The sequence below is a fragment of the Ranitomeya variabilis genome, chromosome 6 (assembly GCF_051348905.1).
Source record: "Ranitomeya variabilis isolate aRanVar5 chromosome 6, aRanVar5.hap1, whole genome shotgun sequence".
Taxonomy (NCBI): Eukaryota; Metazoa; Chordata; class Amphibia; order Anura; family Dendrobatidae; genus Ranitomeya; species Ranitomeya variabilis.
In genome coordinates, this window is record NC_135237.1 from 104393053 (window position 1) to 104416151 (window position 23099).

Here is a 23099-nt window from a genome sequence, read left to right on the forward strand (position 1 = left end):
ACCCCTTTCCTCAACTTATCTCCACCAAGACAAAAGAAAAAACCCCAACCACATATGACTCAAACTAAGACAGACACCAGTTCAGTGAGGGGTCAAATTACACAACCTGTTATACTCCATGCTGAGGAAAGGGGAGGAGAAGTGAGGAGCTGAGTGACTTAAAAGGCATAGGGAGACACAGAAAGATCATGCTGAGCTTTCTTACTCGATTTTTACCTCATCACAGAGCTGAATTCACACCTACATGGCTATGGACTACTATATAATATCCTGCAGGCTGCATCTCTCTCTGTGCTAAAAAGAAAAGAGCAGGAATCCATTCTTGTGTATGGGGGTCACATCATAGCAGTGAGTCTCCCCTAACCAGCTTGGTGTCAATAGAAAATTTAGGAAATAAATCCTTCAGAATATAACACTGTTGAAAATGCAAGATATACGAGACATAAGGGCCAGTAATAGTGTTATTCCTCATGCACACGACAGACAATAAGTTACTTTAAAAGTATGGTTACCCTTTAAGCTGTTTGTGGTGCTGTCTTCTGTACATAAGTGTCACAGGAATAAAATGAAAAAAAACACACAAAGTTTTTCTTCAATGTTCAAAGATCTAACTTTTTTCTCTATTACTTGGCCCCACAACAGTTTGTGGATAAGAAATAAAACATAGCAGCTATACCGATATATAACTACGGCCAAGAACGGACACACATACAGTCCTGCCATGGGTGGCATCAGAGAAGAACTGCCATTTTTTCGGTCTTAAAAGCACGCTGTTCACACCTCATGGATTTACCTATGGCAAATGAAATACATATTTACAAGAGAATCTGTGCCAGGAATCTCAGGCGGACGGTTTTACTACAGATGTGTAGTTCATGCGCCGCAGAGTCACACATGGATTAGCCTCATTCATTGGGCTAATCAGTGGCTTCTGTGTAAAGCCTCATTCAGATGTCTGTGATTTTTCCAATACGTAAAAACATGGACCGTTGTTCACCAGCATTTTGATCACATTTTCAGCATTGTGTCAGCTTTTACCATCAGAGATGTTCATGTATGAAAAGAAACTAAAACATGACAAAGCTTCTCCTACGCGCCACAATGTTGATCACGGAGAGCAACGTATTGCCCACTGTTGGCATCTGGGTGTTGTCCATGATTTTCATGGACCCATAGAGGTATGGGCAATTTTGATCCATGAGGTGGATCAAAAGTGGACATGTATCTGGATTTTTTTTGCTATTTTCTTCCCCACTAAGTCTGCCTAAAACACACGGACCCATGAAAGGAAAGCCCCATAGGCGATAATAGGCATACGTTCTAATTCGTGAGAAACACAGATAGGCAAGTGACATTACGGATGCCTGAATGAGGAGTAAAATGTGCTAGAAGACTTAGCATGCTCAGGATTTTTATGGCGAGTGTGAACAAGTTTACAAACACCCCCTTATTTGTTTTGAAGACTAACGTTAACAGACGTTGAGGATTGAACATATGAGAGGGCCGTTATTCCTAAGTGACAGTAGAAACATAGGTAATAGAACCAACTAAGTACGGTAAATGCTATGGATGCTGCACGTGAGAACAGCAAGACCTTTGGTTGGTTGGAGGTAGTAAGATTAGGAGACATTTCAAGATTTTCCGTAAAAATGTTAAGTGGATAAAATGGATCCAATCTACTTATCTCACAGAACCAAGTATCCATGTAAAATAACAATTACAACATTTCTGGGGGAAAAAGAAAATTACAACACCCCAAGCCAGTAAATAACCGTGCCATAGTTAAAACAATCAAATTGATCCAAGAGACCTCTATTAACATGTTCCACGTTCCAGAAGATCCTTACCTTACAGGGTTTTAGAGGGATTTGTTTGGCATTTTAGGAGACTCAGGTAAGGAGACATACAATTGGGTCCCTGCACTGCAGTCCAGAGATGGACAGTGAAATCCGGACAAACAAACAAAAAAACTGACCAGCACCTCCTAACAGAATAAAGCAAGTGTGAACAGGTACGTGCTGCTGTGAGCATTATATACATACCAGATGTTCTAAGTATATTCTACATAGCAGGAATGTAGATTTCATTTATGTAATATCTGTATACAGTGTATTCTGGTGTGTATATAACGCAGTCACAGCAGCTCGTACCTGTGCACATTGGCTTCATTCCATTAGGAGTTTTCTTCGTAGTGAACATTTGGAGAGAGCGCCTGTCCCGTTAGTTGGCCGAGCCCTTCTCCCATCAGCCCAAGGCCTGATTCAGACGAGCAGATGACAAATAGTCCGATTTTCATCTGTATAATCATCCATATTGCATGTGTGTTCGTTTTTTTACATAAACAGTCTAAAATCTACTTTCCATGTTAATAAATGACTATGTATATATGAAAATAATATGCAATACAGATGATCCAAATGGGATCCAATTTTTTCGAGGTGGACCAATAGACTTGTATTGGTGACTCTGAAATACAGAGGAGAATCGTGCACGCTGAATTTTTTTTTTTTACATGGACACTGTCATCTGAACAGCCCTCCCTATTTACTAACATTAATCAGTGTACTGTCAGATTGTAACTCGGCAGCACACATCCAGAAAAACTACTCATCTGAAAGAGCCCTTAGGGATGATTTTTGATATGTGGGAACCCAGCCTATGGCTGTTTCTAATTAAATCTAGATCCTATATGCCCTTTAAATGTCTAGGCTTTTCACCTTCCAAGAGATCGGTCTGAAAAAAAGGTTAAGGTCCCATATAAAAATTAAAAAAAAATTACATAAAAAAAAGGAGGTGGTCAGGTTGTAATGGCTGGTGGGCCCCATGAATTCGCCAAATTGTATGTCAAGTACCTACATTTTATGGCCGGGGTCACACTTGCGTGTGCAATGCGAGAAACTTGTGGGAGTCTCTCGCATCAATACCTGGCACTGACGCCGGCACTCGGACCGGAGCGTGCGGCTGCATAGAAATACATGCAACTGAACGCTCCGGTCCAGAGTGCCGGCAGCAGTACCGGGTCTTGATGTGCGATTCTCTCGCATTGCACACGCAAGTGTGACCCCGGCCTATAAGTAATTTCTGGATGTCAGTCTAGCAGTCCAATTTCAGTTTGTGCAGATATCTTGGCGCACACCGTGTGCTTATAAGTTCGCCTGAATCCAGCCTCATATTTAAAAAGCTTCGGTGTCTCAGATAAAATGTAGTTTGAAGATTTGATTGGAAACTATAGAGAGACAGAAGTAGTTCGGTGGCTGGCTTCTCCTCGATTTGCTGTAGTTGACTGACAGCGCTCTGCTGCCGTACACACATGGAAGAAATGCAGTGCGGAGAGAAGTCAGCAAGGGGCCACTACTCAGTCCTCTCCCTATAGTCCCCAGCTTTTTTTTTTTAGTAGGGTAAAAAAAGAAAAACTGACAAAATAATGGAAACCCGACAATCTCTTTTAAAAGATCCAGATGAGTTTCCTGAATGTGTCCAGTTTTTCACATTATTGTGAACCTAGCCTAATGTAAAGCTCTTGTGGATCGGTGGGGTCCGGGTTCTGAGACTGCCACGATCAGCCAAACTACCACTATGAATTCCGTAGCTCCTTTAATAGTAAGTCTACGGATCTGTACACCGCTCTGTGAGAGTGACTGTATGGCCCTGTAGACTATTACCATTATGCCCGTACACAGCATTGTGCGTGCACTGGTATTTTGACAGGTGGGTGGGGTTCTCAGGATCCGGACCCCCACTGATCCAAAACACTATTCAGAACCTACATTATATAAAATGTTTTATAAAACGACACTGAGATTTTATACTTAATAAAACATTGGATCTGCAGGTTTATCCAAACAGTAGCATATTGTGTCTTAAAGGGAATCTGTCACCCCCCTCAGGCGTTTGTAACTCAAAGAGCCACCTTGTGCAGCACTAATGCTGCATTCTGAAAAGGTGGCTTTTTAGTTACAAACGCCTGCACACGCTGAAATAAACACTTATAAAATGTGCCCCCTCATACCCTAAAATCGTCCCGGTCACTCCGGAGCTGTGCGTGCCAGGCGCGCCTCCTCTTGCTGCATTATCATCCCCGGCGCTTTAAGTTTTTTTCCAGGCATGTGCAGTTGCGCTGCCCTTCGTACTTACAGCGCAGGCGCCAGGGACGATAATGCAGCAAGAGGAGGCGGCGCCCGGCACGCACAGCTCCGGAGTGATGGCTGTGCTGCGTCTGATAAGGAAGGAAAGTCCTGCCCCGGGACGATTTCAGGGTATGTGGGGGTACATTTTATAAGTGTTTATTTCAGCGTGTGCAGGCGTTTGTAACTAAAAAGCCACCTTGTCAGAATGCAGCATTAGTGCTGCACAAGGTGGCTCTTTTAGTTACAAACGCCTGAGGGGTGGGACAGGTTCCCTTTAATAAAGATTTCTTTCAAAGCTATTTCAGCATCTTCTGGTTTCCGCGTAATTCCAATAAAATCCAATTTTAGTTCTTTCTAAAACAAGCATGAATGCTATAACTTTGTACAAAAATGGAACAAAAAAAATCATAAATTACAATATTTTGCAAGCCCCAAGTTTATTGCATTCATTGTGGGATTCCTTTATTTAGCATAATGATTTGCAGAAGACTTGGCGGTAGTAATTAAAAGCCACATTTGAACTATTAGTGGTATTTAATGTGTATTATCATTGGTAATGATTAAAGTAACCGTGTAAAAAGAAAGATAATTCCTCTGCACATTATTTACAAGAATATTACGGATTCATCTGGTTATGTATTAGGAATCAATGTAAAAAGGAAGCTTTTCATGACAGATGACAAAAGAAATAATAATATATGATGTCACACATACAAAATGATGCAAATAAAAATTGGTAGCTCCTAATAGTAATATAATTTTGGCACATCACAACCTAAAATTAGGTTTAAAGGGCACTAGAAGATTACGTTTTTCCCCACTATACAGGTTCTCTAGATTTTAATCTTAACTATATAGAAGTGTTTAAAACATACATATGGTAAACCACTGGCAAATGATTAGAAAAACTGTTAACTGATGGAGTGATGAATCCTGTAATTACAATCACCCCTCATATACCGCAATTTCTGACCACAAGTTTGGAGAGATATGTATTGTGAGAGTCCGCAAACAACATTTTGGACAAACCAGCAATAAAATAATGTTTAGAAATCATGCCTAAAAATTATCATTTAATTTTCCAACAAAAGGATCTGTTCACAACTGCGTTTTGCAATTCCATTTTAGAAGACGAGAAATTAAATGTATGCAGAGCCTGAATGTTCTATATCACTGATGCAAATAGCATCAGCAAGAACCTATTGACCATAATGGGGTCCATCGGCTTTTCTGTCATGGCGTCAGTGGTTTTACTGGAAAAATATTGCAGAAACAAACGTTTATGTGACTGATCGTTTGGGCTGTGCTAAATACTGTTAAAGCCTTGTGACGCGTGTCCTCTTTGCCTCCATCACAATATACATATAGTCTGCTCAACCCTACCTGCACACATACGGGGTCCAAATCACTAAAGGGATTGCATGTATGTATTCATAGGCTAAAAATCATTCTTGTAATTGGGTTCCATTAAAAATTTTGAACAGTTTGTCTTTTACAAGCTGTGTCCTTGAGCACACCACAAGTGTGGTCCGCGGTCATAAATCAGAGAAGAGGAGCTCAGAATAAGGCCACGCTCCTACCGTCAGTATTTGGTCAGTATTTTACCTCAGTATTTGTAATCCAAAACCAGGAGTGGAACAATCAGAGGAAAAGTATAATAGAAACACGTCACCACTTCTGGATCTGAGGTAAAATACTGACCAAATACTGAAGGTGGGAATGTGGCCTAAGACAGATTAAGTTACAAACCACCATGATAGCGGCCTGACTGATTGATTCTCCGTTAACACATTCTGCGTCCAGAATAAGCCTCAATTCCATGTACTTAAGAAAAATAACATTCTGACCAAAAGTTGGACAATTCCATTAACATCATGTATCTGAAAAAAGTTAAATTACCAGAAAAAAAAATACACAGAGCTTATCTACTAAAGCAAAATCCTACTTGTAAGAGGACGATCTATAAATGGTTGTATTACCCGATTTCTGCATAGGCTTCTCCACAGTACAAAAACAGGATCAGCACCAACATGGAAGATCTGGTCTTACCACCCGGGTTTCTGTCCATACCTCCCCCCTGGCACTGTCCATTCACTACTGACTGTAGGAAGACTTTGTATCGGCAGGGTAAATGGAAAGCACCTTCACTGACACTTTCCAGGTGGAAAAGCAGAGGAATGGCAGACTAGCATTGGGTATGCTGTACATAGCTAATCTGTGGCTGCCCTTTTTATTTAAGAAATCAGAGACGGATTAGCTATATTAGGTAAAATTAGCAAAAATACACAAGTTTCCCTCATGCCAAGGCTAAAGGACTCGATCTAGCAGAAGTCCGGTTCGCACTTCCAGGTTGTGGGATCCAGGCATGCAGAGCAGGATCTCACAACCCACCTTACTTTGAATACGCGAGATCTAGTGTTTTACAGCAAAATCTTGTGCTTTCTTCTAATTCATAAAATTTAGTAAAATTATCTGCTGACAGCAAGACAGGGAAACCACAGAGAGGTGAAAGACACGCTAAGAAACAAAAGTGCTCCACTACTTGTAATCCCTAAGGAATACAAGTATTTACCAAAACAGATGCATCAGAAAAACTGATTACCACGATTACAGGGCAGCTATCATATCTGAGAATTTGGAGATCTGCTTTACTGCAGTCATGTGGTCCGTAGGACACATACTGCAAGTGTTCATTGATATTCATGAGAGAGTTTTCTAGGCATGTGTAACCTAACCCAAGAAAAGAAATAAAGAGCAAGTGTAGGAAATGGTAAGTGAATAGTAATAGTACATGTAAATAACGTGTTAACTAAGCACCCTATGTCATTATATGTACTATTACGATTCACTTACTACAGGATATATGCTCACTTTGTTGTTTTTTGGGGGGATGTTTTGTCCGTGAAATGTCCGCAGTGTGAACATGCTCCTATACATTGCACGTATACCAACTTTATGCACCTGGGGGAAGGAGGTGAGCTGTGACCATCACCTATTGAGAATGGTAGAACCTACAGTAGCTATATACATAGATAGCTTTTAGTGGAGCTCTGCCTGTGATTAAAATGCAGAGAAGTGGTGTCTACAGAACAGTGCATCAGCCTAATAATGGCCAGAAAAATATATACATAATATATGACAGCAAAAAAAAAATGAAATAAATCCTATCAAAAGTTAACATAACTTGATAAAAACAATATATCACTTTTTGATGACAACACACATTGCACTAACCCCTGCTTTATTACTTCAGTGGCCTATATAACAAGGGATACTCACCTCCTGCAGTGCTCTTCCTACAAAGTCAGGGCGACTATTCTAGGCAAGTTGCATGACATTTCTGTGATCAGCGGCAGCCCTCTAGCACTCCAGCAGAGCGGACGTCCACTTTGACAGAATAGTAAAGGCTGCAGCTAGTCAGTGTCTACTGATTTACTGCAGCGGTGATCTGCCAAGAATGGCAGCACCGACATTGCTGGAATGCATCACAGTGGGAGAATTTTGATAAATGGTTCACATGGCACAATGTACCTGGACCAACTCACTGGTCATATTACAAAAACTGTTATTGTCTGTCCACCTCACGGCTGTGGTCTACATCTACACCAACTTTTGCACCAAGAGCACAGACTTGGCAGACTTTTTTTTAGAAAGGTTTTTAATTAGTGTGAAGTGTGTCAAAAACAAGTAATAAATTAGCGACGTCATGCGATATCATTTTTTCTAGTTATAGACAGTCTCTGCTTATATGTACACGGACACCATACAATGCACAATGAAGACACAGCAGACAACGTGACCACAGAGTTCAATGACCCATACACTTCCATGCAATATGCTCGTGACTACAATACACAGGTAAATAAAAGTGAAATTCTATATAAAAAAAAATGCTTGGCTTAGACCACATACATTCAATATGCGAATATTCACTTCCATAATAAATTGATCAGGGAAAAAAATGTAAGTGTCTCTATGGTTACAGACTACAAACAAGCCTTGTGTAGTCTGATCCTGCAGTTACTCTTGGTTACCAGAAGTGGCCATACACATCTGATCATGAAAGAACGTCCCCTTTAATTTTATCTCAGTGAAACATACAGGGCCAAACTAAGTAATTGAAAATGGCCAAAAAGAAGGAAGAGGTGAATGGCTGCGCCTATCATTCACAAGCAGGTGGAACCATTCACCTTATTGTGGTCAATAATTGTAGCCATCTTTAGGAGCAGGGCGCAAATTAATGGAAATATTACTACAGGATCACACAACAAGGGATAGGTTTGATGTCTGTTACCATGGAGACAAAAAGATCTGTATAGAGGCTGGTGGTACAAATCTATAGATCTGTAAGGAGCTTTTATTTATTGCTTGAATACAACTGAAATGGTAAAATAGGACTGCAGTGGGGGGCATACTGTACATACTTGGCTGCAATTAAATGATGGGTATTGAAAGAAGCAATCGGGATTTTTATAAAAAATATTCCCATCTAACAGAAAACACTAATGTGTATGCAATACTTACTTTTTGCCATCTTCGGCTGTTTCCAGTGCCACTCTAGTTTCACGTGGCTGCATGTGCGACCTGCCGAATCCCATAGTATCTGCTTTGCAGAACGGACGTTACTTTCTAAATGCAAGTCTGTGATACTCGGCATGAGGTTAGACAGCTTTGGCTCTGAGTCTCTTAATCTTGCAATGACAAGATTTAAAGAGAGACCTCGGCAGAGCACGTGCGATTCAGCAGGTCACATGATGCTGGAACGGCACTGGAAATGGCCGAAGACAGCAACCCGTAAGTATTGTATATACATTGAGGTCTAACAAATTGGGGAAAAAAAATAAAAAATGATATATATAATATATATAATATATATATATATGTAAAATTACAGGAGTGCTACTTACAAAACAAAAGAACAAATAACATTTCAAAATCCTAACTTCTTCTACAACCCAGAATAATTAATATGCTTAAGCAGAAGGCAGCAATGTGCACCACTGGTGTTATCTAATCATATACCTCATCTGAAGCAGCCATATACAGTACATTTTAGGCATCTGTTTATCTATCAGGAAAGCAAACTGTAAGCAGATAGGATATGGGAGAGGATATGGGAGGTGAGAGCAGACACTCTGCTGATTGTATCTCCCGCAGCCTAATATTTATTCTCAGGCCGCAGAACTCGACATGATGAACGTTACATTAACAGCAGCACATTTACCTGAGTTCTGTTGAAAGCCACACGTGCAAATACCGCCTGCGAGATTCCTGCTCGTTTCAATTCGTCACGTACCCACTGATAGATATCGGAAGACACCTCTGTGTTGGGCGACACTTGTTGCTCCATAGGCTTGTTGATGGATCTACTGACCGGAGGAGGGTGGTTCAAGTACTGTTGGTTTAAGGACTGCTGGGCTAATAGTCTATTCACTGCGTATTGCTGGTTCAGTAACTGAGCCATCACCAGCTGCTGATTTACTAACTGAGGGCTAATAGGTGTAGATACAAGTCCCGGGTGCAGGTTGGGGAGAGGCGTCCGCACAGTGGTCTGACCGCTGAGAGAGTGCTGTCCTGGGGATGAAGGCTTTTCGGGGCTATTACCGGGTACAGGCTGCTGACCAAAGTTCACATGATTTGTGTTTTGTTGCGATAGTTCAGACAGGTCTTCCATGTCAACTAGAAAAGGAAATTATATATTAATAACGGCTGCACCTTACAAATATTAGATATGTCTTTTATTCTCTCTTTAGTTGTGTCGAATGTAAATCTAAATTGTTTGCATTCCCAATTCACTATAAAAAATACAGTTATGTTGTGATACTTTTCTAGAACTATTTAAAAAAAATAAAAAAATATTATATATATATATATATAAATAATTTTTTAAATAGTTCTAGAAAAGTATCACAACATAAACGTATTTTTTATAGTGAATTGGAAATGCAAAAAAATGCAGATTTACATTTGATACAACTAAAGGAAAATACATAAAAAATAAATGTACTGTATATGTTTCCTTTACAGACACACACACACTTTATTTTAGCACATTTATTAGAGGAGGAAAAAATAATCGAATAAAATAAATAAATGATGATGAAGTAGATTCTGTGAACCTGCTACAATATTACAATATACCCAGGTTCAGTTTGGCCTCCTGCAGTTCTCCTCCCTCGCACCTTAATACACAGTAGCAAACACTATCCTCCTCACATAGTAAAGCAGAAGCAGCATTGTAAATCTATACCAAGGCTATTGGATAATTATAGAACAAATGACACCCAAGTCCTCCTGGTGACATCTGACTCTGGACACGATCAACATATTCCGCTGCATTATATTGGCTAAGAATACCATTTAAAATGTGGCATCCATCACGTTAGGATAATTTTTTTTTTTCTTTTTTAATGGCCAGGGGGTGGGAAAGGGGTCAAGGAATTAATACAGCCCTGACCTTGTATCTGAAAAGTTCAAATAACTGATGAGCCGGTTTCAAAATAGACTTTGGCATTGAGCAACATATCTGATGAATTCTGCTTTGGGGTAGTATTAAAAGGCAAAGTTCAAGCCTTATTGAATTAAAAATAAATAAATCAACCTCTCAGTATCTCCGCACTCACAGATACAGAAAAGCTTCCATAGTGTACTAAGGGCCTTACTGAATATGATAATAATGTCTACAAGATTAATTTCACATAGAGAGGCATGTATATAACTATTGGGGGGCTCCTAAACAAATCCGGGAGTACCATGAAAAGGAGCTGATCTTGTCTGGGCAGTGACATACTGTCATAGAAATGAGAAGCATGCCAACTTTTAGAGGTTATGCTCATCAACTTTTTCAAATATATATATATTTTACACACACGAGCTACTAAAATAAGTATTTCCAGTTAAACCATACTTCCATAGATATGGGTCTGGGTGGTGCCGGCCGTATGATATCCAAACCAAAGCACAGGGCTGGTTGTGGTTGATATCTTGGCATCATTCAGAAGAGGAGAGAATGAACCATACACCAATATAATGTAAGGTTTGCAGACCCCCAGTGCCCCTTTTCTCCATCTATCATGAGGGTCTCCTGAGCAATCAACTACTACTAACACTTGACAGGTCAGAAGTCTTAAGGCCCCAATACATATTAGACCAACGTCAGCTGAAATTGGCAGATACTGACGGGTTTAGACAACAGCTTAATGTGGATGGTGGGCCCCAACATATGATTGTAGGGGGAAGATAAGGTTCCGGCATGTCCGATTTTGGACTGCTGATCCTTTTGTTAGCCAAGACATATAACAGAGCAAAGTTTGGCATAGCAGGCGCTCCAGTTTATGAGAGCGATGGAAGATGTAGCTGATGGCCGAGCAATTGGCTGGTCCATCGTTTGGCCGACCGTTATCGGACGGGTCTTTAAACCTGAGGCACCCACTTGAAACCTTCTCTGCAGAATACTGGTAAAATGTATCCCATTGTGAAGCTTATGGTACAAGTCATAATCTATGTTACCTAGATTGTACAGTTTTAAAGAAAAATATGGCATCTTTAAACTGAAGGCTATTTATGAAAAATATCCTTCCAATCAAACTGGATCTGCAGCCGTTTCCAGTATATCTGGTCCATATTTTCCCCAAAGAGACCAGTTAAACTAGCTAAAACCAATAGTAAGGACAAATAAATTCACTAAATAGTCGTAGAGTTTATTTATTTCTTTGAAGCAACTAAAATTTCAGTACTTTTCTCTTTGCCAAATCAACTGGAAAGGAAACGTAGTAATGAGAAAGCTTAAACAAAGAGGACTATAATTTACATGCCACACGCATTTGCCCCAACGCCGGGCTATAGCGACAAATGTATTTTATAAACTGCAGTACATATTTACAGCAGAGAAAAACAATACAGATATAAATGGTTTTCCCAGCGTGTATTATATATAAAGGACATGTAGGATAAAGATGTATTAGATAAAGACCAACCAAATACAGTCATGTACAAGACAAACAACGAGTTATATCTCAGTGTATATAAAATGGTTCAAACCTTAGGGGTATGTGCACACGTTCAGTATTTTTCTGCTGCAAATACTGGAGTGTTGGCAGAAAAACGTGTCCATCTTTGGTTTTCCCATTTATTTGAACGGGTGAAAATATAAGAAGCGTGCGCATGGGATTACAGAAATCTTACTGACTTTTGCAGATGTGGAAGAAATCATTAATAAAGTGCAGGACAGAAAGAAATAGCAATAAAATGGATAATGCATTACAAAAAATGATTAAAAACAACAAATAATGTGTTGTGGATGAACTGGAAGCAACCCACAGGATGATGGAGTAGTGGTCCTAATAAAAAGTATAAGGTGTAAGCAATAAATAAATATGCATAGATGGCATTCCAAAAGAAGATGCATAAAATAATACAATAACAATAAAAACTAAAAGTATAATAGTATACATCATTGTACTTTGCTGGTATAGTAAAACGCTGTGGGGTTTTTTGACACAAAAAACACAATGTGTGAACATACCCTTACAGTTTAGGCATTAAATAAAAGTTACACATCTGGATATATACCCATCTGTATAAGCAGACACAGATGCTCTATACTTCCAATCAGCCCCCATAACTGACCTCCACTAAACCAGCAATGCCTTGTAAAACAAACAAAGGTCCTGTCTACACGAGTTTCGGTACATACCCATCATATCTCTTGTCTTCTTGAAATGTTTATACCACCTTCCAAATTCTTGACATTTTGCTGCTGAGACATTTGCATAGTAAGTGCTGTTCACAATGGAAGAAATCATACTCTACAGAGAGAAAAAGAAAAATTACATATTATTGTGCTGTAATAAAGAATAAAATGGTCGATGTTCAAAATCGGAACCAAAAAGAAAGAAAAAGAAAAAAAAAAAAGGTTCCTAGTGACAAAGACACAACTACACATAATGTAGAGCAGAAGGATTTCACCTACTGTGAAAGATTATAGGATAATGGAGTAGTACAGAAAAAACAAATGACATACTGCATGTGTTATATTATCAATAAATGGCTTATCAAAAAGTAGCAGAATTCAGGGCTGGAGGCCTCGGTCTCAAATGAGAGGAGTTGCAGCAATTGCAGATTCTATGTTAAAAAAAAATTTTGTGATTTTTACCTAAAATTCTCTTCGCTCCATGTTTTCCTATTGAGGGGGAACTACATAAGCAGTGAAGAATACGGGGATGTGAAATAACCCTGTCCTAGAAAACATGTGTCTATGCTATAGGTCCTGCTCGGTAAGCCACATTTAGCTGCTGCCGGAAAGGGTCACAAGGCCATGAAGCATGAGGAACCGCGATAAAGTATATGGTTTATACCAATTATAACTGGAAAATACAGCTCTGTTCACAGGTCTACTGCAAACTGAAGCAGTGGAGGTTCATTGGTATTTATTTAAAGATTTTTAAGAACCGAAAAAAAAGTTCTGCATCCAGGACCTTTCCATAATTAAAAAAAAAAAAAAAAAAAAAAAAGCACACATTATTAAACTATAACTGGGGTTCCTGCTTCCACTTCCTTATCTGATGCAAGAACTTTCTCTATTTGCCTGATCCTGGACAAGAGTGATGTCCAAACAGACATTTGACCAGAGCCTTTCAGTACATGGGGATTCGGGATCAGTTACATAAACACACTTTCTAGTCATATAATAGGAAAAGTTGGTGTACTCGGCATAAATTCTGCATAAAAAACAAACAAACATGAAAATGGATTATCTCAGTGTTAGGTTTTTTGGTAGCACAAGTAAGGGCTCGTTCTGACAACTGTATCCTCAGCCCATGTGCTCACTGGACTCCATAGCTCATGTGCACTCAAGCAATTTTCCATATGGACCGACGGTCCTTGTGACAATAATTGGCTGTGTGCACTAGGGGACGAGACTAGTGCAAGTCAATAGCAGGTAGGTCTTGTAGCACAAGGAGCCAACCACGTCTGCAATTCATGGAAGTCACCGGTTTTAGTACGGCCATGTGAACCTGGAATAAAAAGGTCCACTCCTGGTTCTTCTAACACAAGACGCCATCACTCAAAATAAAAGCCATTTGAAACAATATTTTTATACAATATTTAACCTGAACTGTTTAAATGTATGGATGGAGCAGTCTGCAATAAAACAAGTCTAATACCTCACAAACAGAGAACAAAAAAAATAAAAATAAAGAATTTTGTGCTTCTTATTATTCTGCTCAGGAAGCAAAATAAATAAATAAGAAAAACAAAAAGAAAATATTGACAAATCCAGTTTACTAGTGTTTAAAGCTTTCAAGCTCTATAAAGTAGAGAGGGCAACGACTGAAACAACTTATTTACACAATTATCTAAATACGATTAAACAGCTGATGGACAAATATTAAACTCCAAAATGTATAGTCGTTTCAGCTTAATGTAATCCTCGCTCTGTAAACACCCAAGATGATTTTTTCCCAACCAGAACAGTCCTGACATCTCCTAAGCCTAAGGGTGAATAGCGAGAGATTGTTTTCGATAGTTATAAATATTCAGGAGACATGCAGACCATCTGCTTTCATAATACAGGTAAAGAAAGGCTGAAATGGAGAACACTTTGCAAAATGGTTCTTAGCAAAGACTTCTTCCCTTCCAAAAAAAAAAAATGTAAAGACAGATGTCAAAACTGTTTAAACAGTGGAATCTGGACATTACAAAAAGCAATATTTCTCCTGGATCACAGACGTCCATACTTTACCCATCTGGGTGGCTACAAATTTCTACTTACATACACGTAATAATTCATGCTGGGAAGTTATATGGATGTGTAAAAAAAAAAAAACTTTACTACCTTGCGACAGCTCGGAGCAATACATCGAAAAATATTGCTCATAAACCAATGCATATGTAGATCTTCCCATAAATGTATGCAAACTACGCGGCTTATGGATATTACACACAAAGCATGCTCACAGCTGCCTACACAGCACATACGAGAGCAGCTTTACCTTTCTAACCTTCACGCCATGAGCGTGGAGTGCACATAGCCCACTGGCCATACTGTGCCAATGCTGCATCCAGAAAGCCACAATGTGAACGAAGACCACAACTTCTCAACATTTCTCCCTAAAGTTAGTCCTAACAATTAGTAGGCTCTTGAGCTTCCTATACGTGGCTTCTGCACATTTGTGACCATCAGTTTAGATTTGGGTGCCTCAAAGCTGTATTGGAACTCAGTATTTTGGAGGAAGAAAAAAGAAAGCCCTACCTGGAACTGGAAACTACATATTTGTTTGGGCAAAAACCATAAAATCTGAGAGATCTAGGATTTAGGCTGCCGTCACACTAGCAGTATTCAGTCAGTATTTTACATCAGTATGTGTAAGCCAAAACCAGGAGTGGAACAATTAGAGGAAAAGTATAATAGAAACACGTCACCACTTCTGCATTTATCACCCACTCCTGGTTTTGGCTTACACATACTGATGTAAAATACTGACCAAATACTGCTAGTGTGACGCCAGCCTAATAAAGAAAAATCCTGCAGAAAGATATCCATATCATAGTTTTTGGGGTGTTTTTTTATATGTCTTAGACATATTTATATAAACACACACATGCGTAATAAAATAAATTATATATAATTAAATATTGCACTGGAAAATCAGTGATTATTCAAACAGGTGTGAATAAAGTCCACTGTTTGCACTGATTTCCATTTACAATATATTTTTTCCACATTTGGCTGGTTGCTTGCGCAAGTATTAAAGCGCTGCGGAATATGTTGGCGCTATAGAAATAAAATTATTATTATCATTATTATGTATTGCACCAACAACATTAGGGCTGTACTGATACTTTTTCAATTTTCCGTAAAAAAATAAAAATAATAATAAAACAAATTTATATATATATATAATTTGTTTTATTATTATTTTTATTTTTGGTACCTACCATGTTAGCCAGTAGATAGAAAAATATTTAGAATTGAGAGTCCTCAGTGGTTGATACCTTTTGTCTTTGCCTGATGAAGAGGCCTGAGTAGTCTCGAAAGCTTGCAATTTGTTACCATCTTTTCAGTTAGCCATTAAAAGGTATCAACCACTGAGGACTCTCAATTCTAAATATATATATATATATATATATATATATATATATATATATATATATATATATATATATATATATATATATATATATATATATATAATTTTTGCGTATGTGTACAAAGTGTAATAAATAAAAAAAAAGTACATGATATAGTCTAAGATGCCAGCTACCAATACGAGTGCGGCTCCTAAAGCCCAAAGAAGTATATGTTGCCCGTTGATGGCAGATGGATTGTTCAGTGGAGTTCACCTAGATATACTCTCGCCCTCACAAACATAAATAACGATCAGCATTAATTACACTGCTGATGGAAACAAGTAGACTATAATTGTAAAATGCCAAAGCAAACATTATTTTAATTAATGTTATAAAATGAGGCTTAGCAAGTAGACAGGAACATTTCAAGTGACTAGGAGAATATTTTCCTCCATGCTGACGTAGAACTTGTACTACACAGTTACCTACACGTAGCACTAGAAGAGGAAGAACATGAGGAGTATGTAAAAGTTCTGATACTCTCAGTAGTTCGCACCACTACTACTGGGATCCTAGCTTTTTCCACTTTTCTCGCTCAACCCATAACATTACTATGACATTGGCCCTAGTATATAGTATATAATGACATTTGATGCTGTCCCTATTGAGGACAAGCTCGGTGCATCAATGTGGAAAGGAATAAAATAGGAAATTTCTTGTGTTTATAAAAGGCAACAGCAGAATAAAAGTATCAAACACCCTAGAAATTAGGAAGCAATATGATCCAGTTACGTTATAGCTATCAAATATTGTTGTATAAATATCCGTTAACATAAAACGTCTCCATTAACCCGTGCTTATTGATTGACAAGTCGCATGAAAACCAACACAGAGGAGCGCTTCTGTTCACCCTACAGAGAACAGCACATTTCCATCGCCCTACACAGAACTGTCGTTTTCCTTCCATTAAACCTTTCCGGTTAAGAGAAACCTGACCCTCAAGTGAATGTATGGACGACTATATGAAACGATGGGAGCAGAGACGTATCACTGCGCCTCTCCAATGTGCACGTAAATCTAGGGAGGTTGCAAAGGAGGAGAACAGTCCTGCGCTTATTTGTAAAGGATACTGAAATGGAAATGCAACTGAGATGAGATAGTAGGGTTTCAACAATATATAATGACGGTAAAAAATAATCCCTGGAGGGAAATATATTTAATCTAATCATTAATTATTAATGATCCCAGAGCATAAACCCTATAAATAACCATACAATCACTTCAGTAATTACAACTACTTCACTTTCCAACACAAAAAACAGACTATCTAAAAAGGTTATAATGAATCCAGGTACATAAAAGTATTTTCAGAATATATCAGCACCAATAATTGGATACAGACCCCCCCAAGAGCTAGACTTAGGGGCTGCCGTTGTAGAAGAATGGGTGGGAAAGATACATCCAGACAAAAATAGGCCAAATTATTATTTTTTTCTTAATTTTGATCTAAAATGGAAAAAAAAAATCTCTATGACAAATGCCAAGTATTTTTTTTTACAGGATTTAGCATTAAATCTGCAGTATGGCCCTAGCTTATTTGTATGCTGTTTTCTTGCAGGAAAAAAAAACACCTTTTATACTTTCAAACACAGTCACTCCTAATAATTAAAATAATTAAAAAAAGACACTCAACTAGTTCAGTCATTTACCTAAAAATTATGATCAAAAGAGTGCATTAATTATGGAAAATATTAATGAAAGCATATTCAAATGACTAAATAAAGAGACCACTATTTGCATACCCCATTATAAATCAGTTCAATACTCAAGAGTGATCAGAATAATACAAAAACAATATCTTTTTTTGCAATGGGAAAAGCAGAAAACAAGTTTACCTGCATATAATCAACTAAGGGATATTTTTCTCTCTAAATGTTCCTCTGCAGAGGTCTATTTTTTTTTAGTATTTAAAAAAAAAAATGGAACAAATCCTATCTGCAGGTAACAGCTACAGTGACCACCTAAAAGCCTGCATAATCGAAATTAACGTGGCGATTCTGTAAACACATAAATGAATGGTGAAAAAAAAAAGAGTTTTGATTATTTCCAGGCCAACAATAATTGAACAGGAGCCACAAGACTGGAGGAACAACAAAATAACTGTGCAGTGTACCAACTGGACAAGTTCAACTTCATGAAAAGCTGCCATGCAAAACTTTTCAGAAAAAAAATAAATTATATATATATATATATATATATATCCCACGTCTAAGACCATACAAATAAACTGTATGAATAAATAAAAGAAATAATAGCATGATTACTAATGAAACGATTAAGTACCAAAAATCATCACTACACCCCGACATGTAGTATAGTGAGTAGGTAGAATATATGCAGGAAATAGAAAAAAAATCCAGCTCAACGAGGTGGTGAAAAAGCAAAGCCTTGGTACTTTATTCACTTCATATCAAAAAATAGAGGATAAAACAACAGCACAATATAATTAAAAACACTATCTACGCGTTTCTGGTGACATAGCACCCTTAGTCATTATAGATAGATCGTAGAATATAGATAAGTAGAATATATACATGTCATTAAAATAAAACTATACATTTTGATATTACTAGCCTTACATGGCAAGAAAGCCAGCCACCAGGTTAGAGGGAAAGAAGGTAGATCAGTACAGATCATATAGTATAAGGGGAGAAAAAAAAACAACACACATGTAAATAAAATTAAAATCAGCATACGGGTATGTGGGTATGTTTGCTAAACTGCAGTTTAAAACCCGTCAGAACCAACAAAAGGAAATGATTTGTAAACATTCTATAAAAGGGATGTGAACACTGAGCAGTGACATCACTGTGGCAAAACAGTGACTATCAGGGCAAACGAGACCCTACTGAAACCCACAACCGAGTCATTCGCGATCAGTATCTAAAGTGCCAGATTTCAATGGTTTAATTGTATTACTAGAATATTTTAATTAGATTATATGACAGGATTCTAATTGTGTTGCTTGTAATTATTCCGGGTCCCAGGAGGAATCTTTTCTCACTTTTTCCCCCCTTAGCTGCATGCATAATTCATAGTTCGGGTGTAGACATTTGTACAAGGCATTTTCCTACTGTTGTGGACAGCATGTAACACTAGTATACAGCGGCAATTACATCATGGCGCTGGTGACACGAGATCATCCTGACAAGTCGCGCCAATGGCCGGACCGCGATTAGCAGTGGTCAAGAATGTGAAGTCCCCGATACCTGCGATAGAGGGCATTCCTTAGCTAGGGAGCTCTGGTTCATATCTTTCAGTAAGTCCTTCAGAGCGTTGCGTACGGTGATGTGGGACCACTGCTCGGGAGGTAAGTCTTCAAGTTTAGGGCAACTATTAGAAACAGATTAGAGAAGGGATTATTACAAGATTGCATCCTGCTGCAGAACATTCCTTTAAGACAGACAGATTTCATTTTGCGCATCAAGCAGATGCATCTGGAGATTGCTCTCGGTCTCCTGATTGTTCCGATTAGTTAATTACTTTATACAACACATCTGCTGTATTGATGCATGAATTATACATCAGCTGCATGTGGCGACTATTTTTTTGCATGTTACTTCTACCTTCCTGCTCTGATGCGCTTGGTGAAACAATTTAAGGTGCAATGTCTTCTCACAACTGATCATGAGAAACAGACTAAAGAAAAAAAATTTCCTCTTCTCTTCAATCGTCATTGGAGTATAAACAAAAAAAAAAAACAACAAAAAAACACCAGATTACATTAAGAAGGGTGAAGTCATTCTTTCGCTGAACATACCCAGATGGCATGGTACAGGATATGCAAAATATTGCTCTGTTAAGTACACTTTATGTAAAACACCAATTTGTAAGGCACGTATTGAATTAATTGACTAAATATAATTCAGTGCATATAGCAAGACAATGAAAAAAAAAATTAAAAAAAGAAGAAACGAAGATCGCGTCGTTCAAAGTCACAACGCTACTTTGGATTGCTTTTAAACTTTGATTTCGCTTTATGGCTGCCCGTCATTAAACACGCGTGATATGGGAATATCGCACATCTGCTGCTGCTAATGAACAAGGCGCTTCTGAGTCACAGTATGACTCACCTGTGTAGCTGGATTTTCAGGGTGACCACATGAAACACGTCTTGAAGCATATCTGCTACAGTTGCATCGGGAGCATCTGTCACACAGGAGAGTGGAACTGGATTCCATTTACCGACCTGGATTAGCCCTAGACCAGGAGGACAAAGTGACAGCCCTAATTAGCAACGTACAGGAGAGAGAGGAGGGGGAAAGAGAGGGGAAAAAAAACAACAACAAAAAATACCAAAACACAAGACATAACACTGTCTAGCTATTTAAAAATAAATACAAATGAACAAATCATACTAAGTAGGTAAAAAAAATACATTAAAAAAATTATATATACATACATATATACACACATACATACATATATACACATATATATATATATATATATATATATATATATATATATATATATATATATATATATATATATATATATATATATATATATATAATATTGTACCTGCATTAGTTAACAATAAAATAAATATTAACTTTCGCGCATAATTCAGAGATGCTAAAGCTTAAATGATTTCACACCTTAAACAGTTTCGGAATAGTGAGCAGCAACTTACACAGCCCAAATAATAATAAAAATGTGAAAAGGGAAACACATCTAGGTATTTAGTCATAAATGCAAATCGACTCTCAGCATTCCATCTGCTCAGATATGCTCAGCATTTCTCCCCACATTCTCAGTGGACCATATTATTAAGGTCAATAGGCATGCTAATGATTCAGTGACAACGTCTGAAGTTCCTTACAACTAGCCACAATTTGGTTACCAAAAAAAAAAAAAATAATAATAATAATGATCCTAAAAACAAAAGAATTTTAAAAAAAAGCATTCGCTATAATATTTTCTTCCAACTTTTCTATTCACCTTTGGCCTGGGCAGCTGCACTGTGAGAATATCCAAGGGAGAGAAGAGCCATTTCGATCAACTGGTTGAAAAGCATGTCCTTCCTAACCAATACGAATTCTGCATGTTCTTCTTTGCAGTCGTACTCGATGAAATTTTCATAATGCTCCACGACACAGAAAACTGGAAGCATGTTTCCTATGGATATGAGAAAAAGAAACAAAATGTTTGGCGTCAACGACCAGACCACCACATCCACGATAAATCAGCAACAAGACAGCAAGTTTAGCTTGACTTTCAGATGACCGAATACCAAGAAAACAGCGCTACTTCTAAGAACGAAAATAAACACGTCATCGACCTAGAAGTGTCAACCGTTGAGTTCCGCAGGTTGGTCAAAACATCTCTGTCATCTCCGATTAAATAACAAAAAAAACCTAAAACACACCCCCTCAAAAAAATTGCCATTTTGTTAACCCTTTGATTAAAAAATAAAACCAACTTCCTATGCCGTAATTTTAAAAACACCTCAGTCAGTGATAATCTAAGGACCTAATGCCCCAGCGGCATACTAAATATTACAGCCAATCTGACAGCAGTGATGAGGACCTTGCATTCCAGAGGAGCAGAAGACCACATTATGGTATGTTGTCTTGAAAGTCTTTAAAGTACCAAATCAGTCATTGAACAAATTACATAATAAAGCGACTTTTTAACTCAAGAATATCTTACGGCAAGTATACCAAAAATGTTAATATAGCTACTAACAATGTATTACAAAAAGTGCCAGAATTCACGAAAAATGGGTGCATTTAGAATATTGACATAAATCTCATATTACAATCTATAGAGGCAAAAAAATAAAAAATTACATACGCAAACCAGGGATCGATTTACTGCTGCGCTCCATGGTCCAGTTTGGTATAGAATAGGTTAACATCTAGAAAATTCTTCCAAGGTGTAGGAAGACTGTAGCTATTCTCTTCTGAAGGAGTAGCTAAGTGGGGATTCCTCCGGCTTTGAAGTGGGTGAGGGGAGCTCAATTCATTATGTGAACTCTGCTTGCGACCTTATACAAGTCGCTCATTTGTTCTCTCCTGGCACAGAGGAGTAGATTACCATCTATTCAATGCACAGGCTCCCTGCGCTCCAAACTTACAACTGCTGGATCATTGTATAGAAATATATAGATGTTACGCAGCTCGGAGCAATTAGGAGCTGACTGACGAATGGGCAGATTTTAATTAGAGGATCTCTCCGACGTTTAGAGAGCGCCAAGTGTCGAGCCTTTAGAGAGCTGCTGCTCTTAACAGCACCTATGTGAGCTTCCATGTATCTCCTCTGGACAAGTGATCAGCAGATCTGTCACACAACTGTTCCCCTGATCTAAGACTTGGCTCCGCTTCCTAGTGCAGCAACTTTATAACTGTCCAGCATTAAAAAAAAAAAAAAGAGGAAAGGTTTGGGAAGTGCTAAAAATACAAGATGATCCCAACCTGAAGGCACTGCTAGGGCTTTTGCTGAACATTTATGACTCTATGTAAACAAGTGGTCTGCATAAGGAGCAATGAAAGTCTGTAGGATCCTTGTCTAAAACCGTCCTGGCATTAGTGAACTGTGCAAATATCACATAGGACCAGAGACAGACGAAATCTCCTATTTAGGAATTTATAGAAACTTATAGGTTTGCAGGCGTCAGAATGTCCTCTTATAGAGCCTCGCTCCAGCTACTCGGTACAATATTAATGCGCTCGCCTTGAAAAAGCCATAATAAATTATATTTTTAATGCTTCTCCTACCCTGGCTTTCTTAAGATGCATACATTCTTGGCAAACAATCAATAAATAGGGTAATCATGAACAGAGGCCAAAGAATTTGCTGAAGTGCTGTTTTTCCATTTTAATAGATAGAGATCTA

At 38.2% G+C, this 23099-nt stretch overlaps 1 protein-coding gene across 9 annotated transcripts in view; it reads right to left on the bottom strand.

Moving 5' to 3' along the window:
* SATB1 (SATB homeobox 1) overlaps positions 1–23099 on the bottom strand; it is a 237401-nt gene that overhangs the window by 73558 nt on the left and 140744 nt on the right. For all 9 annotated transcript variants that reach the window (XM_077268875.1, XM_077268872.1, XM_077268873.1 and 6 more), the window contains 5 exons: positions 21204–21380; positions 20333–20459; positions 19469–19592; positions 12823–12934; positions 9352–9806 (listed from right to left, as the gene is read on the bottom strand). In XM_077268875.1, the coding sequence (XP_077124990.1) occupies positions 9352–9806; positions 12823–12934; positions 19469–19592; positions 20333–20459; positions 21204–21380 (995 nt within the window). The remainder of the gene's footprint in view (positions 1–9351; positions 9807–12822; positions 12935–19468; positions 19593–20332; positions 20460–21203; positions 21381–23099) is intronic.